A 27,311-nucleotide genomic window follows, 5' to 3' on the forward strand; every position below is an offset into this window, starting at 1 on the left:
TCAGCAATACATCACGCATCGCCACAAAAATATGAAACACACATCTGTGCGGAGTTTTAAGTAGAGGTTTTACAGTTCGCACCCCACTGAGAAGATTTCATCTCTCTGCGGCTTTTCTGCCAACACAAGAGATCAGATTGAGAAAGCGCTGCAGAAAATACAATTTACTGTCATCATCATAAACCACCATTATTATTACTGTATTTGTTGTTTCGGTTCCTTTACTCTGTTTGGAAATTACAGTTCAGATGTCGAAACAATGATGATGTTTCTGAAAGACACTCTTTTGAAATTTACTGTTCCATACTCACCAATGGCACATAATTGGATCTCAGTCCTTTTAGATTTTGATATATTACAAAGTGTTATGACACAGCAGTGACCCTGGTTTGCAACTGGAAGAATCTGTAACTGTTGTAAACATATGCTACAAGCTTTTCAGATCTTTATTTTTAGGTTAAAGGCATTTAATTTCTGATGCTGAATAACTTTTCTGAGTATTATCTGAATGTTTGTGTGGCTAATTCTCTTTTCAATCTGTTAAAACTCCCAAAATTTCAATATTTTAAAAAATATAACAAGGCCATTCATAGAAGAATACACTTTTTCAACAAAGAAAGGTTACAGTAGCTTCCCAGGCGTTCTGCCTCATGGAAAACATTACAAAAGGGAGTGAGAGAAGTGAGAAGTTTAATGTCCCAGTGCTAGTATTCCCTATCCTAACACCTCACAACACACACACACACACACACACACACACACCACACACACGCACACGCACACGCACACACTACACAACACACAGACACACTGCCCACGACCCACACTGATATGCAAATACAGTATACTGACATGGTAAATGCACGCACACACTTAAATATACATGATATAGTGCAGATGAGTGCAGACACATACAAGCAAAAGCAGCCACACACACACACACACACACACACAGGGTCTACCTCTGGCTTTACTTGAAGGCAGCCCAATATAAGCAGCTATAAAGTTTAGAAGGTGTTTCAACCTTCAACCTAAGCTGACAGAGAGTCTCTGAGGATAAGACAAGTAGAAAACCTGAGTGGAAAGAAAGAGTGCGGACAGAAAGAGCACAGGGGAAGAAAAGGAGACAGGGTGGATGCACCGATGGGACTGAGACACACAAAGAAAGAGTGTGTGTGTGTGTGTGTGTGTGTGTGTGTGTGTGTGTGTGTGTGTGTGTGTGCGCGTCTGGGAATGTGAGATGAAATAGAGAGAAGGAGGGCAAGAGGGAGGCTTCTCTGCATCAGTATGTCCTGCTCTTACTCTCCCAATGCTCTGGGAAAACTCCATATTCCCGAATAAAAATTCCTCACAGGTCCAAGCAAAACATTCGCTCCAGGCACACTTTCACCTCTTAAAATCATGCGCACACACACATGCACACACTCTTTTTCACCTCTCCCCGGGAGCACAGAGCGGCACTGTGTCACCTGGCGCGGGACTTGAACCCTCAACCCCGGATAAAAGTTCTGACATTGCACCGTGGCTGTGTTTTCAAATGGATCACGTAACACATCAAAAGAGGAGAGGAAAGAGCAGAGGGAGAGTGACGGAGGGAGAGCCAGAGAGACAGAGATGGGAGATTTGAGGAAAGTAGGATGGAGAGGTGGAAAAACAAAAAAAAGGTGTACTCACAGTCGTCCTAGTTTGGGGTTGGACTGGAAGAGAAGCTCTGGGAGGAACTGGAGTTTGTTTCTGTTCAGACGACTGTGGAGAGAAAAAGAAAAAGAAAAAAATATTGTTAAATTAAAACAGCTTCACTTTTTAAAACTCAAGAAGAAAAAGCATGAATAGAAAAGGGCAAAAACACAAAACAAATAAATCATTTTGATTCATCTTTTAGTGTTGACTGAACTATCATCAACCAGGCGACTGGATCACCTTGAAGGTCAGCAGGTTCATGGTTCAAAGGTCAAACTCATGAGAAAGTCTGTCTGGTTTCCTGTGATCGTGACCAGCAGGTTATCATGCTGTGTTTTGTGTGTGTGACTCAGCTGCAGGTTATCGTGCAGTAAGCTCCCTAAAGCCAGTTATCACTCTCATCCCTGCATGTGTTTTGACCTCTGGGTGAAAGGAGGAACAAGATTGGGTTCCTGGCGTCTTCCAGGCATCTGTACTATGTTGAAAGATGTGTTCAGTTAAAATAAAAACACTCCTCCCTGGATAAGTCCCTTAGGTAAGACTGTTTTCAGTACATTTTCAACATATTTTGGAAAATATCTAAACCTGTTTTGTCACTTTTTTTTGTGAAACCCCTTCGTCAAGTACAAACAATTTAACAGCAATGAGCGAACAGAGACCAAGAACAGCTGAGATATCAAGTGTTGTCTTTGGAGGTGTCGGGTAACAATAAAAAGTGGGCGTTTCAATAATGCTGGGGTTAAGTTGAGGTACAAAAAACACTGGGTTATGTTTAGGAAAGATCATGATTTGTCTTAAAATATACACACAATCACTGCTGGAATTGCCTTGATGTGTCACTAAAAAACACAGCAGACATGTCAGATAGGTCAGACCACATACTTTTTTCTTCTTTATGTACAGTTCAGTTCAGTTCAGTTAAAAATGACAACAGAAATAAATAAGTGTGCTGATTTCACATATCTCGAAATTCAAAAAAACAACTGCAAGTTCTCTACCCGAAAGTGATCGCGGTTTGATCTCCATAATCAATTAGGGAGTTACAAAATAGCCACAGTCACAATATTAAAAAAATAAAACATATTAACAATTGGCCTTATTTATCTTGATAGGACACAAAATGCACAAAACTTAAAGTGTTTTGCCCAAGAATTCATTTTACAGCGATTAATATTTCTCATTAATAAAACTGAAAGCTTACTCATCCTGTATATTCCATTAATGTTGGTCAAGACAACACGTCTGAGAGGTTTTGTGCTCATGAATCCAAGCTTTCCAATAAATAGTGTCATCTTAAAATACAGCGAATCTCTTATCATAGAAAAAAAAGCCTCTTTCAAAGATTACGATGGGTTATTTAATACATGTGTAAAAGGTGCATGTGAGAAAAGTGACAATTGACTCTGCAAAGACACTTTTAAGACCATGTAATTCTTAAAAAGCCTAGCAACTAATAGTAATGACCAATCAGGAGAGCCCAAACATGTTGTGCAAAAACTCATCATCTAGCGTGGTGCGGTCACATGAGCCATAAGAATACCAGAATGAATGCAAAGGCAATACATCGTCGTGTTTATACTCCCCCATGTGCACATAACAAAAACTAAAAGCAACAGAGGGTTTGGCTGGCTTTCATTAACTACCAGATGGATAGCAGGAAATTATTACAAAAAAAACAAGATAAAACAATTGATAATTAAAACCCTATGGATGTAGCGTTTTCCAGTCCAATAGCTTTCATTCAGCATCACCTCCTCTGTTTTTTTTTCTTTTTTAATCTTGGTAATATTTCAGAAGTTCCAAGAAACCTTTTGGAGCATTTTTTTTCCTGTAATATGAGACCATTTCTCATTTATTATGAGATAAAACGGCCCAGTGCCTTCTTATATTTTACATGAAAAACACCAAACCAGTTTGTTGTTGTTGACCTGAGCATTAAAGGCAGAGGAGGATGGAGAGAGTGACAGAATGGTGCTGACCAATGGGCAGACCTGTGTGCGAGGGTGAAGTGAGAGATAGAGTGCTTAAGGGTGAAAGATGTGTCTACGTGTGTGTGCGGGAGGAGGGTGGGTGCGGCTGCAGCAGAGACAGATGAGGACAGCGTGAGGAGAGGGAGTGAAAGTGTTATCAAGCTACCAAAGCATTTGTCTGAGAAACGAGGCGTGGAAGGGAAAAAGAGAAGAAAAGGAGGGTGGAGGGGGGTCACAGGGTCACAAAGTAGAATCTGTGCTGGAGAAGACACAGACACCAACCTTTTAACCCCTGTGATAATGATAATAAGACCCTGACTTTCACTCCTGTGTGCACCAATGGAAAGATCGCCGCGGTCCAAAAAGAGACATCCACCATTTGAAATAATTGACCCCTGCTCCCTGAAAATAACTGCTGGTACGAAAGCAAAGCGTACGATCGGCTTCTATTACAGTTATGAGTCATTTTAAGATGTTCGCTCGCAAAACAGTTATGGTTTTTTATGAGAAGAATCCTTTGTGTATTCTCAAATAATAATGACGACTTTCTTCTGCTTGGAAGCTTTGAAACATTACCAAACCACAAGTCCATGGGCACTATATTTTTAAATTTTGGAAAATTATCCCTATTAGTCAGAATCACAGTAAAGTCCAGCAGAAATGGTTTGGAGACTGAAGGGGACTAATCTCACTGGACCAGTGCCTCAAAATTCAGAAGTTTGATATATTTTTATAAGAAAAACAAAATAGAACGCACATCTTGAAAGATCTCCTTTTCTTTCTACAAAATATTCAATAATTAAAACCTTACACTGGATTAATAACAGCTACATTTTGCCATTTTAGACCAACTCTGAGTCCTTGGTTGTTTCTTTTACACAACCACGAAGTGAAATGACCGTATCCATGACTTTATAATTCATGTGTTGACATACATGAATGTCCACGCCCGAGGAGACGACTATCTACGATCCATGTTTTTCACATTGACGCCATAAATCACACAGTCTCAGCACCACGACCTCTCACCCCTCAACTTTCACCCTGACAGCCACAACATCAGAGACCCTGTCAGCTAAGCATTTTAAAAAGCATTTCACTATCACTAAAGTTTGAAAAGAAGATCCCACACACTGCTTTTTTGCTCAGCATCAGAATTTATTGAGAGTATTAACATTTCTGTCCCTCTGGACGTTCATCAAGAGTAGAGAGTCACACTTTTGACAAAGGCCCAGACTGAAACATTAGTATTATCAATCAATTGCGATGCTGTGCAAAAGCAGTGTGTGGGATCTTCTTAACATGCGTCAAGTGATATTTTCCAACACATCTGCATCCGAGATAGATGTGCAGATATCTCCCCTTAACCCTTTGAAACGTGCAGCAACATCATTTTACTTGTGCTGCCTTTTAAGAGTATTTAGACCTTTGAATCCTAAGAAAATTGATGCAATTTCTTTCAAAAACATTAGAAAAAGGCAATGAGCAACTTGGTAACAAATGTTTCACAAACTGGGAGAAAGAGAGAATTCTTTTTAAAAGCCAGAGAAAAACTATACTTCTTGCTTTAAGCAAAGTAAAAAAAAATGTCATACAAACACTAATTGATGTTTACAGTAAGTGTATTAATCTGCAACTTAAGTTATAAATGCATTGCACAACCCCTTAAACCAGGGGTGCTGAAAGTTTGGTGACTAAGTGCAAATTTAGGGAATGAGCATGTGATTGAGGGCCGCATCTTACTTCCACATTTAACTGCAGTTGCGCACCAAAATTGCTAACACTCTTACTAGTTGGATAACAACCTGCAGCATCCAACTACAAGATTACATTCTCAACCTGGCAGACACTTGTTTAATGCAGTATCCGAGTTGTGTATTAAATCAGGGGTCCAACACATTTCCAATAACTTTTCCATTACTTTTCAAGGAGCCATAATTATTTTTTCCCTTACCAAACTCTCTGCCCGTCTTTTAAACATATCATATTCTAACTGTATTCACACATAATTTGAGCCTGCTGGAGTATTCAACACGGACAGACAGAGCGTTGAGAGAAAGTGAAGAGACGTACATGATGGTTGAACAAAACGTCACACATCTACATAATAGATCACTGATTTTTACCACCTTCATGACTTTTCCAGGCCTGAAAATGTGAGATTCCATGACTTTCCCAAATTTCCATGACCCTGAGAACCTTGTTAGATGTATTTAATGAAAGTGAAATGGGAATGGACAGCAGATGATTCAGATATGATGTGCATTTCACGTCATGTTCCAGGTCCACACGATGTTTTTGAAGGCCGCCATTGGCCCCCGGGCCACACTCTTAGCAACTATGCCTTAGACACATGAAAAGTCATCTCTTGTGGGAGTTTTGACACACAGCTATGTTGTGTCGTAACCTCTATCCCCCTCACCCCTCACCTCTGACCCCTCCTGACACACTGTGTTAAAGAGCCTTTTAACATTAACGCAGCCCATCACCTCTCACTTTCACCATCAGATGTTTGATCTCCATTTAGAGACAAGATACACATGTTGCTGCCACTCAATGCTTGCTGTCACCTGAACTGCATTAAGTGCCTTTGTCTCTCTGTATGTCTCTGTCATGAGCTTGTGACAAAATCTCCCTGTTAGTCTTGTGCTTGTGAAATAAAAACTCCTTTTGGAAGTGGACCAAACTCAACACTTTCTGCAGTGTGTCTTCAAGTTACTGTCACTGTGATATTGCGGGAGTACATTGTGGAAATACAGTGGCAGATTAACCAGCCTGCTGTGCTCAAATAGCTAAGAAAATCGACATTATCACATCAGTGAAGAAATTCTCAGCTCCTGTCCAAGCCCAGCAATGTGAATTCAACACTGTGAAGACAGCCAGCTGCTAAGTTTAGAAATGACCTCCAAAGTGGCAGCTAGAGGGTTTTTAGTTACCTTACAGCTATAAAAAATACAGTTTTAGGATATAATGTCTAACAATACACAATGTATTACTATATTTTAATTTCATGCCAAAGTGTCATAAACAATCTATACAGCAGGGAGGTAACAGCATGTCCTCCTGCAGAGCTTTCTGTCTGTCCTCCCTCCAGCACAGAGTCATAAACATGCAGGTGTGTGTGCGGGAAGTGTTGTGTTGTGCACTGACACCTTGATTCTGTTGACTTGAGCCTTGGTGTGAGCTGATGACACACACACACACACACACACACACACACACAGACCGAGGCACTATCTATGAGAGATTCCAAGGTTGTGTGTGAAGTGGATGGACTTGGGTATCATCCAGGTACACTCTCTCTGTGTGTATGTGCTTTAGAGAATGGACTACAGGAAGTCAGAGGTGTGCATGTTTGGGGAAAAGGAAAATCAGCAGCCATAAGACAAATATTTGCATGTGTGTGAAGTCTTGTTTGCCGGCGTGCATGCATATATATTTTGGGATACTTATATGTGAGCATCTTTGTGGCCTGGTGGGTTTTTACATGCCTAAAATATCTTAAGTTTGCATTAGCATTTTCTCGCTCTCACACAACAGGTAGCAGAATAAGACGGAGTACTTACAGTCTCTCCAGCAGTCTGAGGTCCTGGAAGGCTCCTCTCTCAACAACGCTGATTTGGTTGTCCTCCAGATGACTACAGGGAAGGACAGAAAGACAAAGGGCAAAGTTTTAGTTGCTAACAACAAATCCACAGTTCAGAAGTAATAAAAGCAGAAATGTTGCATGACGTAGCAGTGAGGGGAAATAATGGTGAATGGAGTAAATAAGACTTATCAGTAACATTAGCAGTATTATTAATAGTTAAAATAAGTTTAATTTAAATATCAAATTTAGGTACAATCATAGCTGGGAAAGCCTATCCACAGCCAGCTTTCCAGGCTGACCTAAGAGTTCAAACCAAAGGAAAAAACACACCAGTTTAATCTCATTTTCTGGACAGTGCAAACATCAGCTGCTTGCCAGAGAGAAATAGAGAGATTTCAAACATCGGGAGAGACATTTGCACTTTTTAGAAATTGGTTGTATAAACAAGGAATCAGTGCACTGAACAAATGAATCTGGCACCCAGCAAAAGTTTGAAAAGTTTAAGACACGCAGCATTTCACAAATGTCACGATCTAGTGAGCCAAAACAAACAATTAACAACCCATCCCTCTTCCACCCCTCAGTGGATATCTTCTCCATTTCTTTCCAGTGCTGCTCCCAATGTAATGCATATTCCTCTTTTCTCTTCCCTGCTCTGTGTGTTGTCATGTTTTGGGGGCCATCTAAGGTTTTCCAGATGGGACAGAGTAAAGGAGAGAGAACATCTCCACAGATATGTGTGTTTATATTTTCTGTCTGAGGATGTTAAGAGTGACATCTCCTGAGAGAGGGGAGGGGACAGAGGAGATCAGAGTGGAAAAAGTGGGTGATGTGAGAGGAAGAAGAAGAGAGCAGGGAAGAAGTTAAAGGAGAGGAGAGAAAGGAGGAGGCAGTGAGTTAGGAAGCAGACCCTAGATTGATTGAGTGAGAGAGATATAATATAGATAGAACGCCAAAGACTAAAGAAGCTGTATCAAAAGAGACGATGCCGGACCCGCCATGTGGACTTTGAATTGTTTTGGCAGGACCTTCCTTTAAATATTCTTTCAAAGAAAATGTTTAGACATGCAGCTGTATTACAGCCATCAATCTGTGGTCTGTCAGGCCGGCTCTCTCAACAAACACGCATGTAAACACACACACACACACTCAGACGATCAGTTGGACAGAGGCATGCACTTGACTGAATGATAACAGACCCACAGACAATCAATCATGCATCCATGGACATTCACATTCATAAAGAAACTTGTATATGCACACATTCATAAATGCATGCTTATTCACTCTATTCTTATTTAATGATAGGGCTCCTTATATATTACAAAATTACTTTAAAATGAACCACACACTATAAAAAACCCCAAACATTGGATGAAAAATTGTTTAAGAAAAATGAAAATGTTGTATACACCTAGCATGCTTAAAGCAGTTTATACACAGAAACACATTACACATGCTACAGAAAAAATGAGAGTTGGAAAAAGAAGTCTAAACTCTTAAACACACTAACAGGTGCAAATACATATACTGTACAGAAGATACTACAGAGTATGCCTTTGTTTGTGCCCGTGCTGTGGCTGCACTGATACTGTACCCCCTGCTTGCCCTGTATGTGGTCTTGGTCCCGGTTGCGCCGATGCCGTGATCATGCTTTTGGACACCTCCACTATCAATATACGCATGAGACTCGTATCAGCACCCACAATATCATCATAGAGTGCATTTAGTAATTTCACACCTATCGTTATTGTAATATGACGTGTCTGTTTCCATTATTGCTGTGCATCTCTTCCCCTCTCTCTTTCTCTTTCCTTTTTGCAATGATTGTATTTCATTTGTTATTTACAACATCTATTGCACGTCTGTCCATCCTGGAAGAGGGATCCCTCATCATCCTCTGCTGCTCTTCCTGAGGTTTCTTCCTCTTTTTTTCCCCCTGTTACAGGGGTTCTTTTTCGGGAGTTTTTCCTCAGGTGATGTGAGGGTCTAAGAGCAGAGGGATGTCATACGCTGTAAAGCCCTCTGAGGCAAACAATGTTCTGTGATAATGGGATATATAAATAAAATTGACTTGACTTGACAGATTCAAGATCCACATACAAAAACATACATACGAAGGTACATACAGACAAAGGTTGGGTAATAAATCAAAAGAGAAAACATAGCAAGCTTATGAAAACACATAGGCAATCAGAAAAGCCAACACACCAGCAATTATTATAACTGAAATCCACTTTCCCTAAAAATCCCAAACCTTTTTCCCTGCCTGTATTTAGAAGCTATATTGACACAGGGAAATTTGTTTTTTTTTTTTTATTTATTCAATCTGCTATGAGGGACTCTGAACCTCCTACCAGAGGGCCGTAACTGGTACTCATTGGATGGTCATTAACTGTCCTCTTGGCGTTCCTTACTATAGCCTGTAGATTGCAAGGACATGTGCTATTTGACCTCTGATCCTCCATACAGATGCACAGCTATACATTCCCAGCACTAATGAACAATGTCAGATATAGGGCTAGGCTAAAAGTGTGGAAAATTATATTGTGATTTTTTTTTGGTTACATCTTGATATTTTTAAATCTTATCAAAAGCACTTCATTAATGCTAAAATTGGGAGACAGAGGCAAACATTACTAAATTTCTTTTACCAAATTTCCTCTTAACAATATTGTAGGATTGACAACTGGTACTTTGAAAAAAATATTACCACAATTCAATTTTTGATCAATAATCATTGGCAATGTATATATAATGACTACGTGGGTAAAGGCAAGTATTAGAACTGTCTAAAGAGTTGAGAAAAGTATATCACTTTACTGTAATGCAACCTTTAAAAATCTGGTTAAAAAACACCATTTATTCCATATCACGATATAACAATGTCCAGTATCTACGGCGATATATAGTCTCATATCTCGATACGATATAATACCTTTATATTGCCCAGCCCTAGTCAGATATACAGTATATGAAACCATGTAGAGAGTAGACACAGGTAGAGTTATGCACTTGCAGCATACTCATATAAAGATATGTACGGTCCTAAGTACAGTCCAGCCAGCATAAATCCAGCGTGTTTATTCTAGTCCCTTGACTTCTCCATCCTAATAGAAAAAACATATCTCATAAACTTTAGAATAAGCTAAATCAAGACATAACTTTGAGTAACTATCAGAGTTTATTTGTCCAAACGAGGGATCAACCGCACGCTGATTTATTGAATGAAGTTTAGAAAGGCAAGGGGGATCTCAAGCCAAACACATGGTGTGGGGAGTCGATGCTGGCATATTGTTGGGATGAGGTACTGTTTTTATATTGGTCTGTATCAGGCATTAGTCATCGACACAGAGATGGAGAAGGGCAGAGAAAAGAGAGAAAACGTATTGATTTCATGTGTGTGGGGCCTGGTGTGTCTAATAACTCTTTCATTCAACCATATTAGAGAGTCTTAGCAACCATTACAAAGAGCACAATGATGTCACGCTACCTTGTGGCAAACATGGAGTGCTTGGCGTCTGAAGGAAATAAGGAAATACTTCAGGGGATATTAACTTCACTTGTTGTTTACACACAACGGGTGAAACCACATTAACTTTCTCCAGCCAAGTGTTCAAAATCAAGCACGAGTTTTCACCTACATCTAAATTTGTTTGGAATTACTCAATTTCGCCACAGTCTGGAAGAAATCTTGTGATGTACGGCTGCCAAAGATATTACGCTAAGTGTTGCGCATGCAGTGTGCACGCCGAGACAAGCTGTGATTACAGCGAGACGGTCTGACAGAGTAAAGAATATTCAGACTGCTGGATTGGATTACATGTTTTTAAATGAACACAATATGTTAAATGTTTAATCGGACTACAGCAGGCTGTCTGATTTAGGTGCCTTAATGACGTCATATAATAAGTTTGAAAATTTAAAATACCAGCAAACGTCCAAAAGTCCAATAAAGATATTTGTAATTTTTGGACTCTTTCATCATTGAGGTGTTACTGTACAACCAGATCATTTAGCAGCTGAAAATACACCAAATACACTGAAGTTTAGATTGGTTGAGGCGTTTAACAGAAGTCCGACTATATGTAATGGGAGTCATGTATTTTCACACGACTAATTATCAGTAATTACTGGCCTGTATGTAAACAAGGGCATTGAGGAATACTTCTTTGCAGCTATTAGTTTTCCCTGGGAAGAATGTAAGGAGCCTTTAACTACATGCAAACTTTTCCCATGAGATGTATGTAAGTGACCAAGAATCCCACAACGAGTGTGTGTGTGTGTGTGTGTGTGTGTGTGTGTGTGTGTGTGTGTGTGTGTAAGGAGTGAGAGGGAGATATGAAGGTCTGGTAAGTAACAGTAATACCTACAGATAAGAAAAAAGGCCACACCAGGCTGTGACCATGTATGCTTTTGTTCATCCTTCAGTATCATTTGCAACAATGTGTGTGTGTGTGTGTGTGTGTGTGTGTGTGTGTGTGTGTACGTACTTTCTCAGACTATCTTCCCTTTCCCAAGCCATCTCCTCCCCATTTCTTTAAGAGATTTAGAGTGGGGAAATGTCACAGCAGTTTATCACCAACCACATGAAACAAGCTGCTGGCCCACCACACGCAAACACACACACTCTCTCACTCACACACAGACGCAGAACCTCTTCTCCTCGGTCCTTCTCACCCTATTTCTAGTGCACAAGATGCACTCAAATAAAACTTTTTGGTTTTGCTAAAACACGTACACATGTAATAAAAACCGGACACATTCACTGACGTTCCAAACTCCACCACGGTCCTCATAAGTACAGCTATAGTTAAACAAATGGACTCATGAATGCAAACACACACATGCATCAACTTATTTCCACTCTGTGTAGTTTGTCCTGGGAGTGTATTTTTATCTACCGTGCTGGTTAAAACAGAGTGAGGAGGGAAGCTGCATGCAGCCAACGGTGATTATAGTTATTATAGGCCTCAAACACACGCGCACACACACACATACTGTACACAAACACACACACACACACACACACACACAAACACACATTTGAGCCACTTGAGGCAGAAGAGTGAGAGAGCCCTTAACGTCAATTAGGACAACTGAGAGGAGACGAGGAGTCACACTCTGCTGAGTGCAGCCGTTTAGATATGAAGAGTTAGACAAGCACGAGTAACATCAGCAATGACTTTAACATGCTGATAAGATGAGACACTGTTGCAAAGGCAAAAGACAAAAAATAAAAAAGTTATTTAAAAAAAAGAAATGTCAATTTGTCATCATCTTTGAAAGTCATTTTGCCTTGAAATGGAAAAGTGGTCAGGCTGGATCAGCTGTTTTAGGCCCTTTTTGGGTCCCCAGAACAAACACAGTGTCAGAATGATCAGTTATGACACTTAACATTTGTTCAGTCTGGGCGTGCATCATGCTTTAAGAGAGGGTGTCTTCATGACCAATGTGTAGAGGAGAAACAATTACTGTACAGTCAACAAAAAACCTCTTAGTGTAGTGTAGTCGCATAGTGTTAAGATAGACTTGAAAAATGTGTCTATGTGCGTTCTGTTCTTTTGCTGGGGTCTGGACCATTGAGTCTATCCACTCTACCAAAGTGTTTGATTCGTCTGGCATTGTGACTTGAAATAACTGTTTCACAGTTAAAAAAACAATTGATCCAATGAGAGCAGTAAGGGGGAGTAATGATTAGCCAATCAGTGCCACAAGTGGGACTAATACCGATGTCAAACCGTGTGCCAGAACCAATGGTGACCTCTCTAAGACGAGACAGACGCTGCTGTTGGGGCTGTTCTAAAGCGACATGTCTTCCAGCACTGCCCAACATCATGGCTTATTTTTATTTTATTCTGATCCAGTACTAAAACTACAGATCAGTCTGGACTCAAAATGACATTAGATTCAGGCGGAAACTTTGGTCTCAAGTGATTGGTAAGGAAAATCAAATCCCCCTCCACAAAATCAGTTAGGGTGGACGACATGTCGAACTAAAGATGGTGTGAAGAGTATAAATTCTGTCTGATATCAGGCAATCTGTTCTCAGCACTTGTTTAAAGTCTGTATGGAGGTGAAAACTGATATCATTTTTAGAGAGATGGAACGTGAACAAGACTTTTGTAGTTCAATTACAAGTGCACAACTTTACAGAAAACCCTTCTGTGCATCTTAAAAAAATCTCGAATCTTTATTTTTAAAGACATTCCGGTATCTTGGGATGTCCCAATATTACTTAACTCCCTAAATTCCCTAACTAGTACTCAGAGAGATGGGTCACAATATTGAATTCAGAGTTTTCTTTTGCTGTTTCATCTGAACAATGACTCACACTTTCTTGCAAACAATTCAGAAACTGTAACTTTTTGTCAGCAGTCTCATCTCTGCACCATCATATCCGCACCAGTTTAACATCTTGTTGCTTGTTTTATAAATGAGAGTCTTGCTGCTTGTTACTGGCATGTCAGCTCACCATTACTCTATTATTTAACCTCGTAAATATTCAGTAATTACGGAATTCAACTCCTTGGATAGGACACTTGCATTCTCTCCTGCTCTGAAATCCCTCATTAGGATGGGAAACTTTATTTTATAGAGACTTGTTTCCCCTATAGCCATATACAGGCCTATTAGGTAAATATAGCATTTACCTAATTGCTCCAGCATGGAGGGTTTTTGTTAATGGGATAGCTTGTAAAGAAACAAATACAGAGTCACAATGAGGAAAAAGAAAGAGGTCATAATAGACCTGCTTGTTAATGGTAGATTTAACATCAAGTCCTCTAAATGAGTAAACGGGTCGTTTGATAGCATGTCTCATAGGAGCGTTTTCTGATCTGCCAATTGTGTGGTTGAGCTATGACTACGTTTACACAACGAAAGCTAATAGGCTGAGCTGAGGGAAACATCAACATCATGGTTAAAAGAAACTTATACTGGCTGTTGGAGATGGGATGCAAAGTCGCAAGCTTTTTATACCCAAGCATGAACATGGACTTACATTTTTATGCCTCCACGCTGGCGACAGCTGTGGCCAGTGGCATTATGTTCTCCATCTGTCTGTCCCATTCTTGTGAACATATCTCAAGAATGCACTGAGGGAAGTTCTTCGAATTTGGCGCAAACATCCACTTGAACTCAAGGATGAACTGATTAAAATTTGGTGGTCAAAGGTCACAGGTCAATGTCCCTGTGACCTCTCATCCATCCCATTCTCAGGAACAGGATGTCTCCTGAATGCCTGGAGGGAAGTTCTTCCATTTTGCACAAATCTCCACTTGGACTCAAGAATGAACTGATTTGAATTGGGTGGTCAAAGGTCAGTATGGCTTCACAAAACTGTTTTTTGGCCATAACTCAAGAATTTATATGCTAATTGTGAGAAACTTTGAATTAATGGAATTTTATATCCAATGGTCAACTTCGCTGTGACATCACAATGTTGTTACTTAACACCGTAACTCAGGAACCAAAGGGGAGACATTTGGGAATTGGTGGCACTAATCCTGAAACTATGCTAACTGGATGGATCTTCTGTGCTGCCGGGTTGAAGATGTGTGTGAGGTATCCACATTTTGCAGCGTGATCCAAGCATATTTATCCAGCCGCATCCTCTGTACTTCCCAAGCACATGTATTTTCACTAGAAATGTTATATTCAAAGTATTTCCACATAAACAGGGCAGGAGCATGACTAGTCCGTGCATAAGACAGACATTATGATTTTAGCAAAAATGCATGTGTTTCTCAAGTATTGAACATATGACTGGATAAATGAGAGTCGGATTATACTGTACAAGTTGTATCAGAATTTGTAAATGGATGTTTTCATATAGTTAAACATGCGGGCTTATGACTTAAATTCATCAATGTTTGTCTTTTTTGGATTCTTCGACAAGGAGCGGTAAGTTTTCAGTGAGGGACTGATAAACAAGGATCATTCGGCGGGGTAAAGTGTTCTTTTAACAACTCGTGAGTCATGTCAGCAGCACTAAACAGTTTATCACAAAAAGGTGTTGACGGAAAAAAAGAAAGAAACAAACTTACAGAATCCTGAGGTTCTTGAGGCCAGAGAAGTCCACTTTGGTGATTCTGGTGATGTTGTTTCTGTTCAAATCCCTACAGAGAGAAACACAAAGGTTACAAATCTGACTTAACAAATCTAATCACTGATAAAATTGAGTTTTATGAACTTAATATAAGACAGTGTACATCTTGAAAGCGTATGACTTCACCATATAAAATTCCTAACAACCAAATGAGCACCAGAGAGGAACAACTGAGTTCATGTGTGACTGCGTTTGTGTCTGTGTGTGTTCTCACTCAGTCAGATTAGTGAATGTGGCAGTAGGACGGAGCGTGAGAATACCCCACAGCATATTAGCCCACACACACACACACACACACACACACACACACACACTCACATACATGCACAAACATACAAACACAAACAAACAGAAACCAAAACACACAAACACTCCTACCGTACAGGCACCAGGAAAATTATGCACACACTCACTTACGCGTCTGCACACAAACTGGGCTCCTGCTGCTCCAACTTATTGAGAAATTTTCCAGCAAAAAAAAAAAAAGACGGGGGATGAAATTATTTTCTCTTTCCATCATCAGAGTTTAAAAGCTTATCGTGTTTCCTGGCTGTCATTCAATCTGTTTTAACTATGGGTGCACGATGTATGCACAGTGCAATATGAACTGACCGCCTGAGTGTGTGTGTATAGACTGGTTCCCTTTATACGGGTATGCTGTTTATTGAAACGCTGTCGTACTGGGGGAATTAGGGCGAGGAAAAAAAACACACACACACAAGAGAGCACAGACAAACAACATACACAATTTTCTCTCCTATTTCACACACACACACGACTCTTTCCCTCACTTTTTAAGCTTTCACTTGCCCTCAGAGACACACACACTCGCACACATGCACATAAACAGTCTGGTTTTGCCATGGCGGCCGCGTGTGTGTTTTTCATAATACACCTAAACATTTATAAATCTGATTTAAGACCATATTAGGTTTCAAAAGGCTTCTCCAAACTGCCATGGCAAGGATCACTAATAAGAGCCATACCCCGGCCTCAGAAAGGGAGGGCCGGTGTGAGCAAGGGCAGCACGTCCTAAAGCCCAACATGGGGTCCAGGAGTCCACCAGGGGTCCTTGAAAGGGCCCCGGGGGTAATGAAAAGTCTCAACATCACATCTGATGCAATGGGAGGTCATACAGAAAGACTGCTGATCAAAGATTCCCACCCACTACGATACACACAGTGATATCAATCACAAGCAACAAAAATTTAGTTCTCAGGATGAGGCCCCAGTCAAGAAGGGTTTCTACTGGAGGATTCTTCATATGAGAAGAGTTTGTTTAAAGCCCAGCAAAAATTGACAAACAGAAGTTAGTGTCCAGCTCATAACATTGCAGACCTTGAGATATTTCCCTCACAAGTAGGTGGAAACCAAAATAGAGCTAAAAGGAGTATAAGTCCCTTACCAAACATATACAGATCTTTTTGAAAACTGACATTTTCCTCTACATTTTGGCCTCTCATCAATGAGTTTTAGACGCCCTAAACAGAAATTTGTGAAAATGCCCACTGAGGTGCAGATTTTTCAAAGTTTATCGATATGTAAGGTGGAGCATTTGGAAAACAACCATCTCTTAAATTCCCACTTACCCATTGTTGACTAACTTATACTTGAATACACTTAAACTTTTGCATGTCCAGAGCATCACTCGCATCTCTGAGTGAGCTCTTTGATCCTTATCAAAGGGGAATCAAAGATGATGATATCTCCAGTGGGTGAGTATACTGAAAGTATACTGACTGGAAACATCACAAACTGGCATGATTTGTGCATGGCCCAGAAGGAAAGCTCTACAATGAATGATTAAAACTGCCCAGAATATCACTGGTAACCATCTAGAGAGCATCAGTGACATCAGTAAAGTGAGATTTCTGCACAGAGCCCAAAGGATACTGAAAGACAGCACTGACCCCATGTTCCTAACTCTGTCCACCCTGTTGCCATCTGGCAAACGAGACCCTTAAACTCCTCCTTTAATTCCAAAAGATGCAGCAGGATCAAGGACAAATGTTGCTGACAAGACAACCAACACCAACAAATGTTTGGACTCATTTTTAGTGTTCTAGTGTGAATGGAGATATTCTGTAAAAAAGAGTGCCTTGTGGACAGAATATTCTGTTTTTAAACACAAGGAGAAAATATCATTTTCAAAAACGTCTGTATATGTGTAGACAAGGCCGAAAAGTTGGACTCAATTTTGCCAGGGGCTAAACAGATGCTAATATTGACTCTGTCAGCTTATGTATGAATAGGCAACTTTTTTGCTCTCATATTCACAACTGTATAAGATGATGATATGTCAACATTGTGCTTCCACTTTTTGTGCTGCCCCAAAGTATTTAGTAAAGAGAACATTTTATTTTAATTTATATTTGTCCCAATGTATTTTAATTCAACCATTTTTCCTGTCTTCATGTAGTTTTTACAATAAAAAACAAACAAACCTTTAAATTAAGTTTTACAATCTGTGGGGAAGCCCTTGTGGCCTGGGATTTAACGTGTTGACCATGTAATCTAAACCATCCCTTCATTTCCTGCCAATCTAAATAAAGGCTTTTTTTAATGAAATAAAACGGTTTTGCAACCTGTGAATGGACTGACAGATTCAGAAATGACTGAAACATAAACAGTAAAAATAATGTTGCTGGTGTAACGATGCTGCATTCCTTATAATCATAGATAAACCCACATCATCAAATGATTCAAGCACTTGGAAGCAGCCAAGACATGAAAAAATAGAAACCAGAGAGAAAATGCATGCTGATTTTTGAGTTTCATCCATCTTGCCAGTGCATTCAAGACACCAGATAAGTTTCTGACAGCGAGCCATTTCCCCATCATCCAGACTGGATGCTGCTGGTTCTTGTCACAGGCTTTCAGTATGTGTGTAATTGCCAGATTTTTGGAAAGCGAGGCAGCTTGATAAGCCTTCTTGGACGCGATGAAAAACTCAATACAGCATTGATTTATCATTTTCAACTTGAGGGAAGAGCAGCTTCCATGATGAAAGATGCTATTTTTTTTGCCATGTTGATTTGTAATTTCAAGTATCCCCTCACTTCTGAGTGACTGGGAGGCAGCATCCAACCCAAAAGCGTCTGCTCCCCCTGTCTCCACCTCCATCCATCTTCTCCTCCCTGTCTTACCCCTCTGCTATCTGTTGTTCCTTATCTTTTCACGTTCTTTGCGTTTTTTCCTTCCCTTCATCTGTGTTACATCTCTCCTTCCCCAGTCACTGCTCTTTAATGTCAATCTGTCAGTCCTTCACAGCCAGCTTTACCCCTGTGTTCCCAGCCTTTCTCTCCACTTTTTTCTTTTTCTCTCTAATCTCCCTCTTGTACAGTGTCTCTCTTTCTCAATCTCTCATGTTTTATCTTTTGCTGTTTCACAGTTGACTAAACACTTTTTCTTCGCCTTCCTCTGTTTTTCTCCGTCCCTCTAATCTCTCGTCTTTTATCTCAATCTTCTACTCTTTCACTATAGTTGGCTACATTTCCCTACCCTTCTCTTTTTTTCTCTTGCCTTTCCCCTAATCTCTCCATCCTTATCTCCATCTTTCTCTTGTTCACAGTGGAAACTTCTGCTCTCACCAGGGAAACCGCTCTCGACTCAAACAAACAGTGAGGACAGAGGGCCAGGTGGAGAGCTATGGCATCACTCTATCTAACGTCACCACCCAGCAACTGAGAAAGTCAAGACCACTGCCAGAGCAAAACGAGATGTGGTGTGAAATTAAATGATTAAATTGTCAAATAAGGGAACACTAAATCACAGTGATGTATTGAGAAATAAAAACGAGTTATTAAGTATGTAGCCCAGTCATCAGAAGAAAATGTTGGTGTTTTACATTTCTGTAAACCACAGATGCATTACATTTTTACCTTTCATACCCATCACATCAACATTTCATAAGTGATGCAATTACATGTATAAGAGCTGATTTTGTCATCAGTAGGTGGAGGGGACAGAGAATGACTGCCAAGCTGTTCAAGACCATCAAACAACAAAATCAGTTGTGTTCTTAGTGAGACATTGTCTGCATTTCCAGCAGTAATATTACCACCAAAAGCAAGTAGTGAAGGCCAAAACATGATCTTTCCCTGACCATAACCAAGTGTTTTTTGTGCCTAAACATGACCACACATCCACCAAAGCGTTATGGAAATAAATTGGTGAGTATGGAGTATTACATTGATATCATTCTTTATAGAGTAGCAGCTGTAACATCTGTCATTATCAAATAAGCATATTTTCTACCTACTAACATGTGCATTATGGGATTTGTTTATTTGCCAATGCTACTACAGTATACAGTGAACAGAACTTTATATGCTATTTTCATGTTTGGTCCAATATGTAAATGAAGGATTTAACAGCCAAAATGTCATATTTTAAAATAAAATTACCAATTTGAATTTGTTTCCACCTTATAGTATTCATATATTTTATTTATCTTTAAATATAGAATTTCTGTTGCTGTTGACTATTTTACAACATAAACAGTACATTTACATTATACAACAAAACAGGAGGGACATACCAATTTAATTCTGCTGTGGTACTGGTTAATAGTGCCATGATGTTGATGTTCAGTCGTTCAGTTGTTTCAACAAACTTATTTGACAAATAAATACAAATTTTAAACGCATTTTCAGATTTTTTAAAATTTCCTATATTATTACTAATTAAATTGGTATTACATTTAGTGACATGTGCATAATGATTTTTTGGGGTCTTGAAACTCGAAGTTTACAATTTGGGTCTTGACTTGGGACTTAAATGCAAAAATTCGAGACTTATGACTTGCATAATAATCACTTGTTCTCAGCTGTGTTTTAAACCAACTATTAAAAAACTGTCAATAAAATTGTCTAAAGACGAGCTGACTGACTTCAAGCTAGAAAGGCGGCCACTTTTATACACCTGGTGTGCTAAAGTGTGGGTGTTCGCCCCACCCAGCAGTAAAGCTTAACTCAGCTTTAAATTTAACTGACCAGCTGGCAGTCAGACAACTAACAAGAGGCTTTGGTACAAAAGCTCTAACCGCTATTTGTTTCCATTACAGGCAGAGGTGAGGCGTGCATGCGTGTGTTTGCGACAACGGGATAAGTCAAGAATGCAAACAGCAGGTGTTCGGGGGAATTAATGCGCCATACAACACCCACACAAAGGCACAGACAGCTCCCACCACATCTCACCCCAGACCACTGAAACCGGTGAACCTTACAGTCTGGCTGCCTTGGGCCGGCGTACTGGTTGACTTTACACACAGACACACGATCAGTGTGTGGGGGCCTGATTCACTTAAAGCACAGCTTTATTGGTTGGCTTCACCACAGAGACTGAGAAAAAAAACGAAATAGCTATTAGAAAGGAATGTTAAACAAATGACAGATCAGGTGACAAAGACTCTCAAGAGCTCCATGGAATGAAAGTTGAACTGACCGCCGCTGTGGTAAACCGTGAAATGTTAGGAGAATACATGTGCTGAAATGTGTGACGTGTCGGGTTGCCCGCCGGTCAGTTGTGTTCCCCCTATCTTAATCTGTCCTGTTTTTGTTTTCTCGACCTTTGCCCTCTTTTTTTCCTATCTGGGCCGACAGTGAGGAATAACGATTAACTGCTGCTAACAGTTTCCTCTCTCTGTTCTGGCTCTGTCTATCTCTCTCTGACACTGTGACATTTCCTTTTTCCACTTTGTCTCTCACTCTATCAGCCACTGCATCCTTATCTCTCCATCCCTCCATCCTTTCCCTTTCATCTTTTGTTGTTCTCCGTCCAAATGCATCGTTTACGAATGCGTTCGCTTCCTGTCCTAATCTCCTGTTATTTTCCACAAAGCTCTTGTACTGCTTCATTTTCTCATTCCTCCTTTCTTGTTCTCCATCATTCCCTCTCTCAAAGATAGGTATGCTCAATTTCGCTCCCTAAATCTCCAAGTTACGCAAGGAATCCTAATTGCTTTCTTCCTTTTCCTCTGAGCTCCACGCTCTACAGTGTGTCTGTCACCAGAAGCAGGGGGCAGTTGCTTCAGAATTAGCCTTTGTATCAGCTGCAATACATCCACTTCAAATGTTTTGATATGACATTCAACAATAGCTGCTCAGACTTCTTTTTATGTAATCATTAATTGCATCATCAACTGATATAAGACTTAAAAGGCAGAGGCAGCACAAGCCAAAACAGTCAGACCGAAAAAATTATTAGCTTTTGCTGCTTAATAAGTAATAATAGTCACAATTATGCCAGATATACCATCTATGTAATGCACTAAACACACTTCCAATAAAGGCCAAAGACAAGGAGTAGTAGTTTGCAGTTGTTGCAAAAAAGGTGTAAACCCATAGACAAGATTGGACAAGACAAGAGACCAGGTTTATATAAGTACAGATTTTTGCCAGATCAGTTGCATTGCCCCCAGTGGAAAGAAAAGTGAGGCAGAGACTTTTGTATCTGAAAATCCTGAAGAAATTCTAGGTATCCCCTCAAATACTTACGAATTTCTAAACCATTGAGAGCGTTCTGACGGGTAACATCACTGCCTGGTATGGAGAACGGACAGGACTACAAGGCCCGGCTACAGGCCTTTGCACACTGAACATAACCAAGTTGTCTGAATCTGAATCTGTTTTGGGATTTTTCTCCTTAACTGCCACACATCTAAAAATTAATAATGACCTTGTGTCAATCATGTTTGTATACTGAGTCCGAAATGTTCGTCCGTCATTAAAGTTTTCAGAACAGGTTCGATTTTCTGCATTTTTTGCATCCACCAGAAGCCTGGAAAGAGTTGTTTGATGAAGAAACAGTAAAGAAAATGTGCCAGCTGGATTACGTGACAAGACAGAGGAGCAGGCGCACAGTGTCATATCATAACTCAGATGGCTCACTTTTAACAGGTCAGATGGTGATATTCAGTTGGATGATGGTGAGGACCGCACACAGAAAGACTAGTGTGGAGACAGAGAGGACAGCTCAGTCCCTTCATGCAGTTGCGGTGTAAAATGCAAGAAACATGGAGAGAGCTGAGACTCCAGTACAGAGAAGAAAGGGAGGATATTTGTCTTTTCATTTTGTCTCATATTGCAAATTTTTGCGACGAAAAGAACAAAAACACATCAAACTCAGTGTGCAAGGTTTCTCTGTGTTACTTTTTTTTGTTTTTTTACGAATGACAGATAAAAAAAACGCATCCGAAAAAACAACTCACTGTGCAAAGGCCTTAAGGGGGGTTCGTTCAGTTGATCACATCATGGGCACAGCTCTACTCAATAAAGAGGATGTTTATCCCAAACGTTGCAAAAATAAGGCCAGGATAATCATTTAAGATCCCAGCCACCCGTATAACTGCCTTAGGTACTGATTATACTAGGTGAGCACAGAGACGCTCAGGAGGAGTTTCTAAACTCAGGACACAAGGACACTGAACGATGACCCTGGCCCATCCTAAACACTGACATTTATTTTTTTACTATTATTACTAGAATTGAGGGAAATAAAAACCACTACGTTACTGAAATCATACTTTATGTCATAAATTGAATTGATGTAACATTGTCAGTTTAACTCTCTGTCAGTTTAAACCACTACTGACCGTGTCAGTAGTGGTTGCTACTAGCAACAGTTATTAACTAAAAACCAACTGCTGGTGGCAGAACAAAAGAAACTAAACATTAAAAATAAATGCATTTAACATATTTCAGCCGCAAACATACAAGGAAGAAACCTTATGTGAGTCAGAAAAAAGGAAATGTTCCAGATGCAAAACAAGAAATTCTGAAATCATAAAACCAAAAGATGTAACCATGGCAAGTATTCAAAAGAACATGTTTAGTCCCTGTCTCTCTTTGCACACCATGTATTATCTATGAAAGTTTACAAGAATCTACAAGTTTTGAAAGTTTGGTGGTTTTGCAGAGCTTTTGGTCATCTGTGCGACCGTTTACTGCTGTTTTAAATCGCTGTCATAGTGATGCTAATAGGAAGTGAGCTCTCTCCTGTAACAGAACTGATCTCTGGGATGCACAGCAATCATCACTGAGGTTTTGGGAATTCACATTCCACCCACAAAATCACACGGTGAAAAGCATTTGAACACATGAGAAGAAGTGAGTAAAGACACACTCACATACAGGTCCAGAGCAGAAGCTATGAGCCTTTTTTTAAAAAATCTCAGTTTATTTAAATTATCATACTGATGTTATGTAAACTCAGTATCTTTAAACTGGCCTTTACTGGATATTTCTCTGCATTTTTCAAAGTGTTTTTCCCTGACTCTATTTCTACTTCATTTTCATCAGCCCAGCACCTGTCATGTCTTCTGCCTCCATCATTAGATATGTACATTTGCCACCTTTCACTCTATTCATTTGTCCCATGATAGATAAAATTGCAAGAGCCATAATATCTCTGGGACATCAAACATCATCTCTTCTCAAAGTCAAATATCTGTCAGCAGCACTGCCTTTAAAACCGAGAACCACGACCAGCCAGTAATTGAATAAATTTAAATCAAAAAGCAATCAAATTACTCAACCCTGGCTACATACCACCTGTATAAAGGCTTGCAGAATGTTTACAGACAGCATTTAAATTTAACCACAGCAGAATTTACACAGCAAAAGCAAACATTTGCTCACACCACTGAGGGAAATCTGCTTAGAAGACAATGGCTTGTCTGGTGTGATGGGTTTACAGTCACTGCAGCGAGACACTGATCCCACTGTCGGAGATTGTTTCTCGTGTAGGCAATGCACGCTTCTCAGAAACATGTTGACACTTGACATTTAACATTTTTTTCTGGCCAACGTTCCTAACCACACATTTGTCACAATGGTTAAAAACCTTTCTCTATACAAATACAACCAAGAAAGAATGTTCACATTGTACATTACTGCAAACAATGGATACATTACATTTGTACACAGAGTTGGAGATTAACTTTTTTGTCCATCTGCCATTGTGGCTAGTGCATTCAATGGGTTACCACTGTTTTATTGACATATCTAGCAGCCACTTGCATATTTTACCAGCATTTTAATGGTGGCTGGTGCTAATTTCCAGCCCCGTTTGTACATTATTTTCAAGCAAACTCACTGAATTTTTGCGTTTCTCAACAAAGATGTGGAGAGGGTGTGGTTAGCTTTAGGTACAAAAATCATTTGGTTATGAAAAGGAAATATTATGTTTTGCTATAAAACACTAACGTTTGATGACACAAAAGCTGCTGGAAAAGTAGCAACAGGTCAGTAAAAAATACCCAGGTTTGGTGGCTCAAATGCTGCTGGGAGATGCTGTCGGGTTTGGTCACCAAAAACGACCAGTGCTGTTGTTTGTTGGTGTCAAACAGTGGTTTGCTGTGGTCTGTAGCGTAGCAGCTGCCTGACCAAGGTGTCATGGCATCTAGCACAAAATCTCCAAAAAGTGGGGATTGGTTGGTGAAAAACCAACCCAAAAACCCCAAAAAACCCAAAAGCATTGGTCCAATCTGGTTGACTGGTCTCAAACAGTGGTCTGCAGAACCAGGTGTCATAGGGGATGCAGGATTACATCGGTATGTTATGAGTATCTGTAGATATTGGCTTTAAAATGAATATTGGTATCAGCCATCATGTTAAAAAAATGATATTTTTATTTATTTGTTTTTTTAATTGACAAAGTAAGCATGTGCAAGACATCAACCCTATGTTGAAGTATTTTTCTTATTTTGCACATTGAATAAATATTACATACACTGAAAAACACTGTATTTTATGGTGGACCGTCACAATAAGAGTATGCATCATATGATTCCACTACAGAAGATATTCACTCAAAAATGAAGGCTAAAAATCTGTTATTGTCCAAATACGTTGTTACATATCAGCATATCAGATATCGCCCAAAATCCAATATTGTGCATCCCTAAGTGTAATACCTTACATCTCCTCCATCTCCACTGAAAGACCAGCTCAAGCACTATGTCACTTTAGAAACGCTGATTTGTATGAAACGTACAAAAGTAACGGATCAATGATTTGCAGAAACAAAAGGAAGAGGAGCAGAGACACTGATGAAAAAGGAGACAGTAAAATCATTTCCCCAGAGCAGACTGAAGGACACCCACTTTCACTCCATGAAGGGGATCCTGTCTGAATGGACAGTTCCCTCCATCTCGATTCTTGAAATCTGTTTTCACGTTAGTATTTTTTTGTAATTCTGTCTGGCTTCCTACCACAGTTATTTTTTACTCTTTGTAAATCTGTTTTTATTCTCCTATATCCATCTTTTATCTTTAAATCCATCATTCTATCGCTCCTCTTCCTATTCTTCTCCTGTTTATGTCTGTCTTTTAAATTACTTGTTAATGCATCCTTCGCCTTCAATATCCTAGACTGATCGGATTTGTGTTGAAATCTGGGGGAGTAATGTGTCTCGCCTCTGGGTTTCATCATCTATGGCTTTGTTTTCTGTCTGTCACACTTTATTTCTCTCTCCCTCCGAGTCTCTATTCAAATTTAATCCCCCTCAACCTAACGAAACTCATAGTTTGGTGTTGCTGTTAACCACGCAGGCTTGACCACATTAGGGAGTCGCCTGCAAGCATCCCTTTCTTTTGGAGTCACGAGCCAAAGGGGCCATAAACCAGCGCTGTATTTGGTTAGCTCTTTTCTTTGCCGGAGTTTATAGGGCTGCATTGCTTTTGTCTAGATTTACTACCACTGTACTGTAAGTGAATGGGGTGAGGGTGTGTGTGTGAGGGTGTGTGTGTGTGTGTGTGTGTGTGTGTGTGGGGGGGGGGGGGGGGGTGATTTGGCTGCTGAGAGGCCACTTGACAAGAACAAGGACCGCTGCTTCCTCAACAGAGGCCAACTCAGAAAAAGCGAGTGAGTGAACGAGAGGATAGCAGAATGAGAGAGGGTAAGATGAATGAGAGAAAGCGAACGATAGAGACAAAGCTTGAGAGAGACAGAGCGATGGAGAAACACACACATGCAAAGTGCAGTGACCAGCCTCTCCAAAAGCTCCCAGCCTTACATAAACAGTGTGTCACTTTGAGCTGAGCTGGACGGAGAAGGGAAAATTATGGCGCAAGTCACACTCTCACAGTGTACTCACATACTGCATGCCCACAAATAAACACAAAAATGTAAACAGACACATATAGTGGAGTGGTACGCACAGAAACACACACTGAGAAAAAGAAAGTCCCTGCAGAAGGGATATAATGTGTTGCTTTGGTGACAGTGGCCTAACAAAACAGTGGCATAGCTTGTTAACATCAAACGAGTCCAAGCGAACTGCACGCACACAAACCCAGACTAGCGTTATATAGTATGACACACACTCTGAAGTCCTCTGGTCTTAGGACTTCTGTTTCAGCAGAAAGTCACAGAAGGTCATTCGTGACTCGAGGTAGTTTCTATGTGACACACACTCTCTCTCTTTAGTTGTATGTCAAAGTTTCCAAATACAACCAATTGCATGGTTAATCCGGTGAAAGCATGAAAGCGAACTGTGTGGAGAGTGTACTGTGTGTATGTGTGTGTTTGTGCCTGCACTTGCCTAATGATGAGTGTGCACGGTGTGGCTGGCTGCATGCGTAAATTCTCCTGTGTATGCATTTTCATTTGACATATAAATGTATCTTTTTTTCATGTGAGTATGCATGTGTCTGCCATCTTTGTAAGGACCCAATTTTAGCCTTTAAAAGTGAGGATATTTTTGGAAAGTGAGGAAATTTTGGCTGGTGTTCACTACTTCAAAGGGTTGTTTGAGGGTTAAAAAAAAAAAAATACAACGGGGGTCTTGTTTTAGTAGTTTTGAACATCAATTCATCATTCTTATCTGTAATAATATTACTCGACAAAAAAAGCAAAGACCGCAAACCGTCAGACGATCACACAGAACCCCCAGGTTAGCAAAATGCACTTTGAAGAGATAATGAAGGCAAACTGTGAAATAATCACCCAAATTGTTCACT

General features: G+C 40.0%; 1 protein-coding gene across 1 annotated transcript in view; it reads right to left on the reverse strand.

Annotated features, from left to right (window-relative positions):
• slit3 (slit homolog 3 (Drosophila)) overlaps positions 1-27,311 on the reverse strand; it is a 339,417-nt gene that overhangs the window by 303,088 nt on the left and 9,018 nt on the right. Inside the window, exons 2-4 of the mRNA XM_042492991.1 lie at positions 15,288-15,359; positions 7,217-7,288; positions 1,675-1,746 (exon numbers count right to left, since the gene is read on the reverse strand). Coding sequence (XP_042348925.1) covers positions 1,675-1,746; positions 7,217-7,288; positions 15,288-15,359 — 216 coding nt within the window. The remainder of the gene's footprint in view (positions 1-1,674; positions 1,747-7,216; positions 7,289-15,287; positions 15,360-27,311) is intronic.

The sequence above is a fragment of the Plectropomus leopardus genome, chromosome 9 (assembly GCF_008729295.1).
Source record: "Plectropomus leopardus isolate mb chromosome 9, YSFRI_Pleo_2.0, whole genome shotgun sequence".
Lineage (NCBI taxonomy): Eukaryota > Metazoa > Chordata > Actinopteri > Perciformes > Serranidae > Plectropomus > Plectropomus leopardus.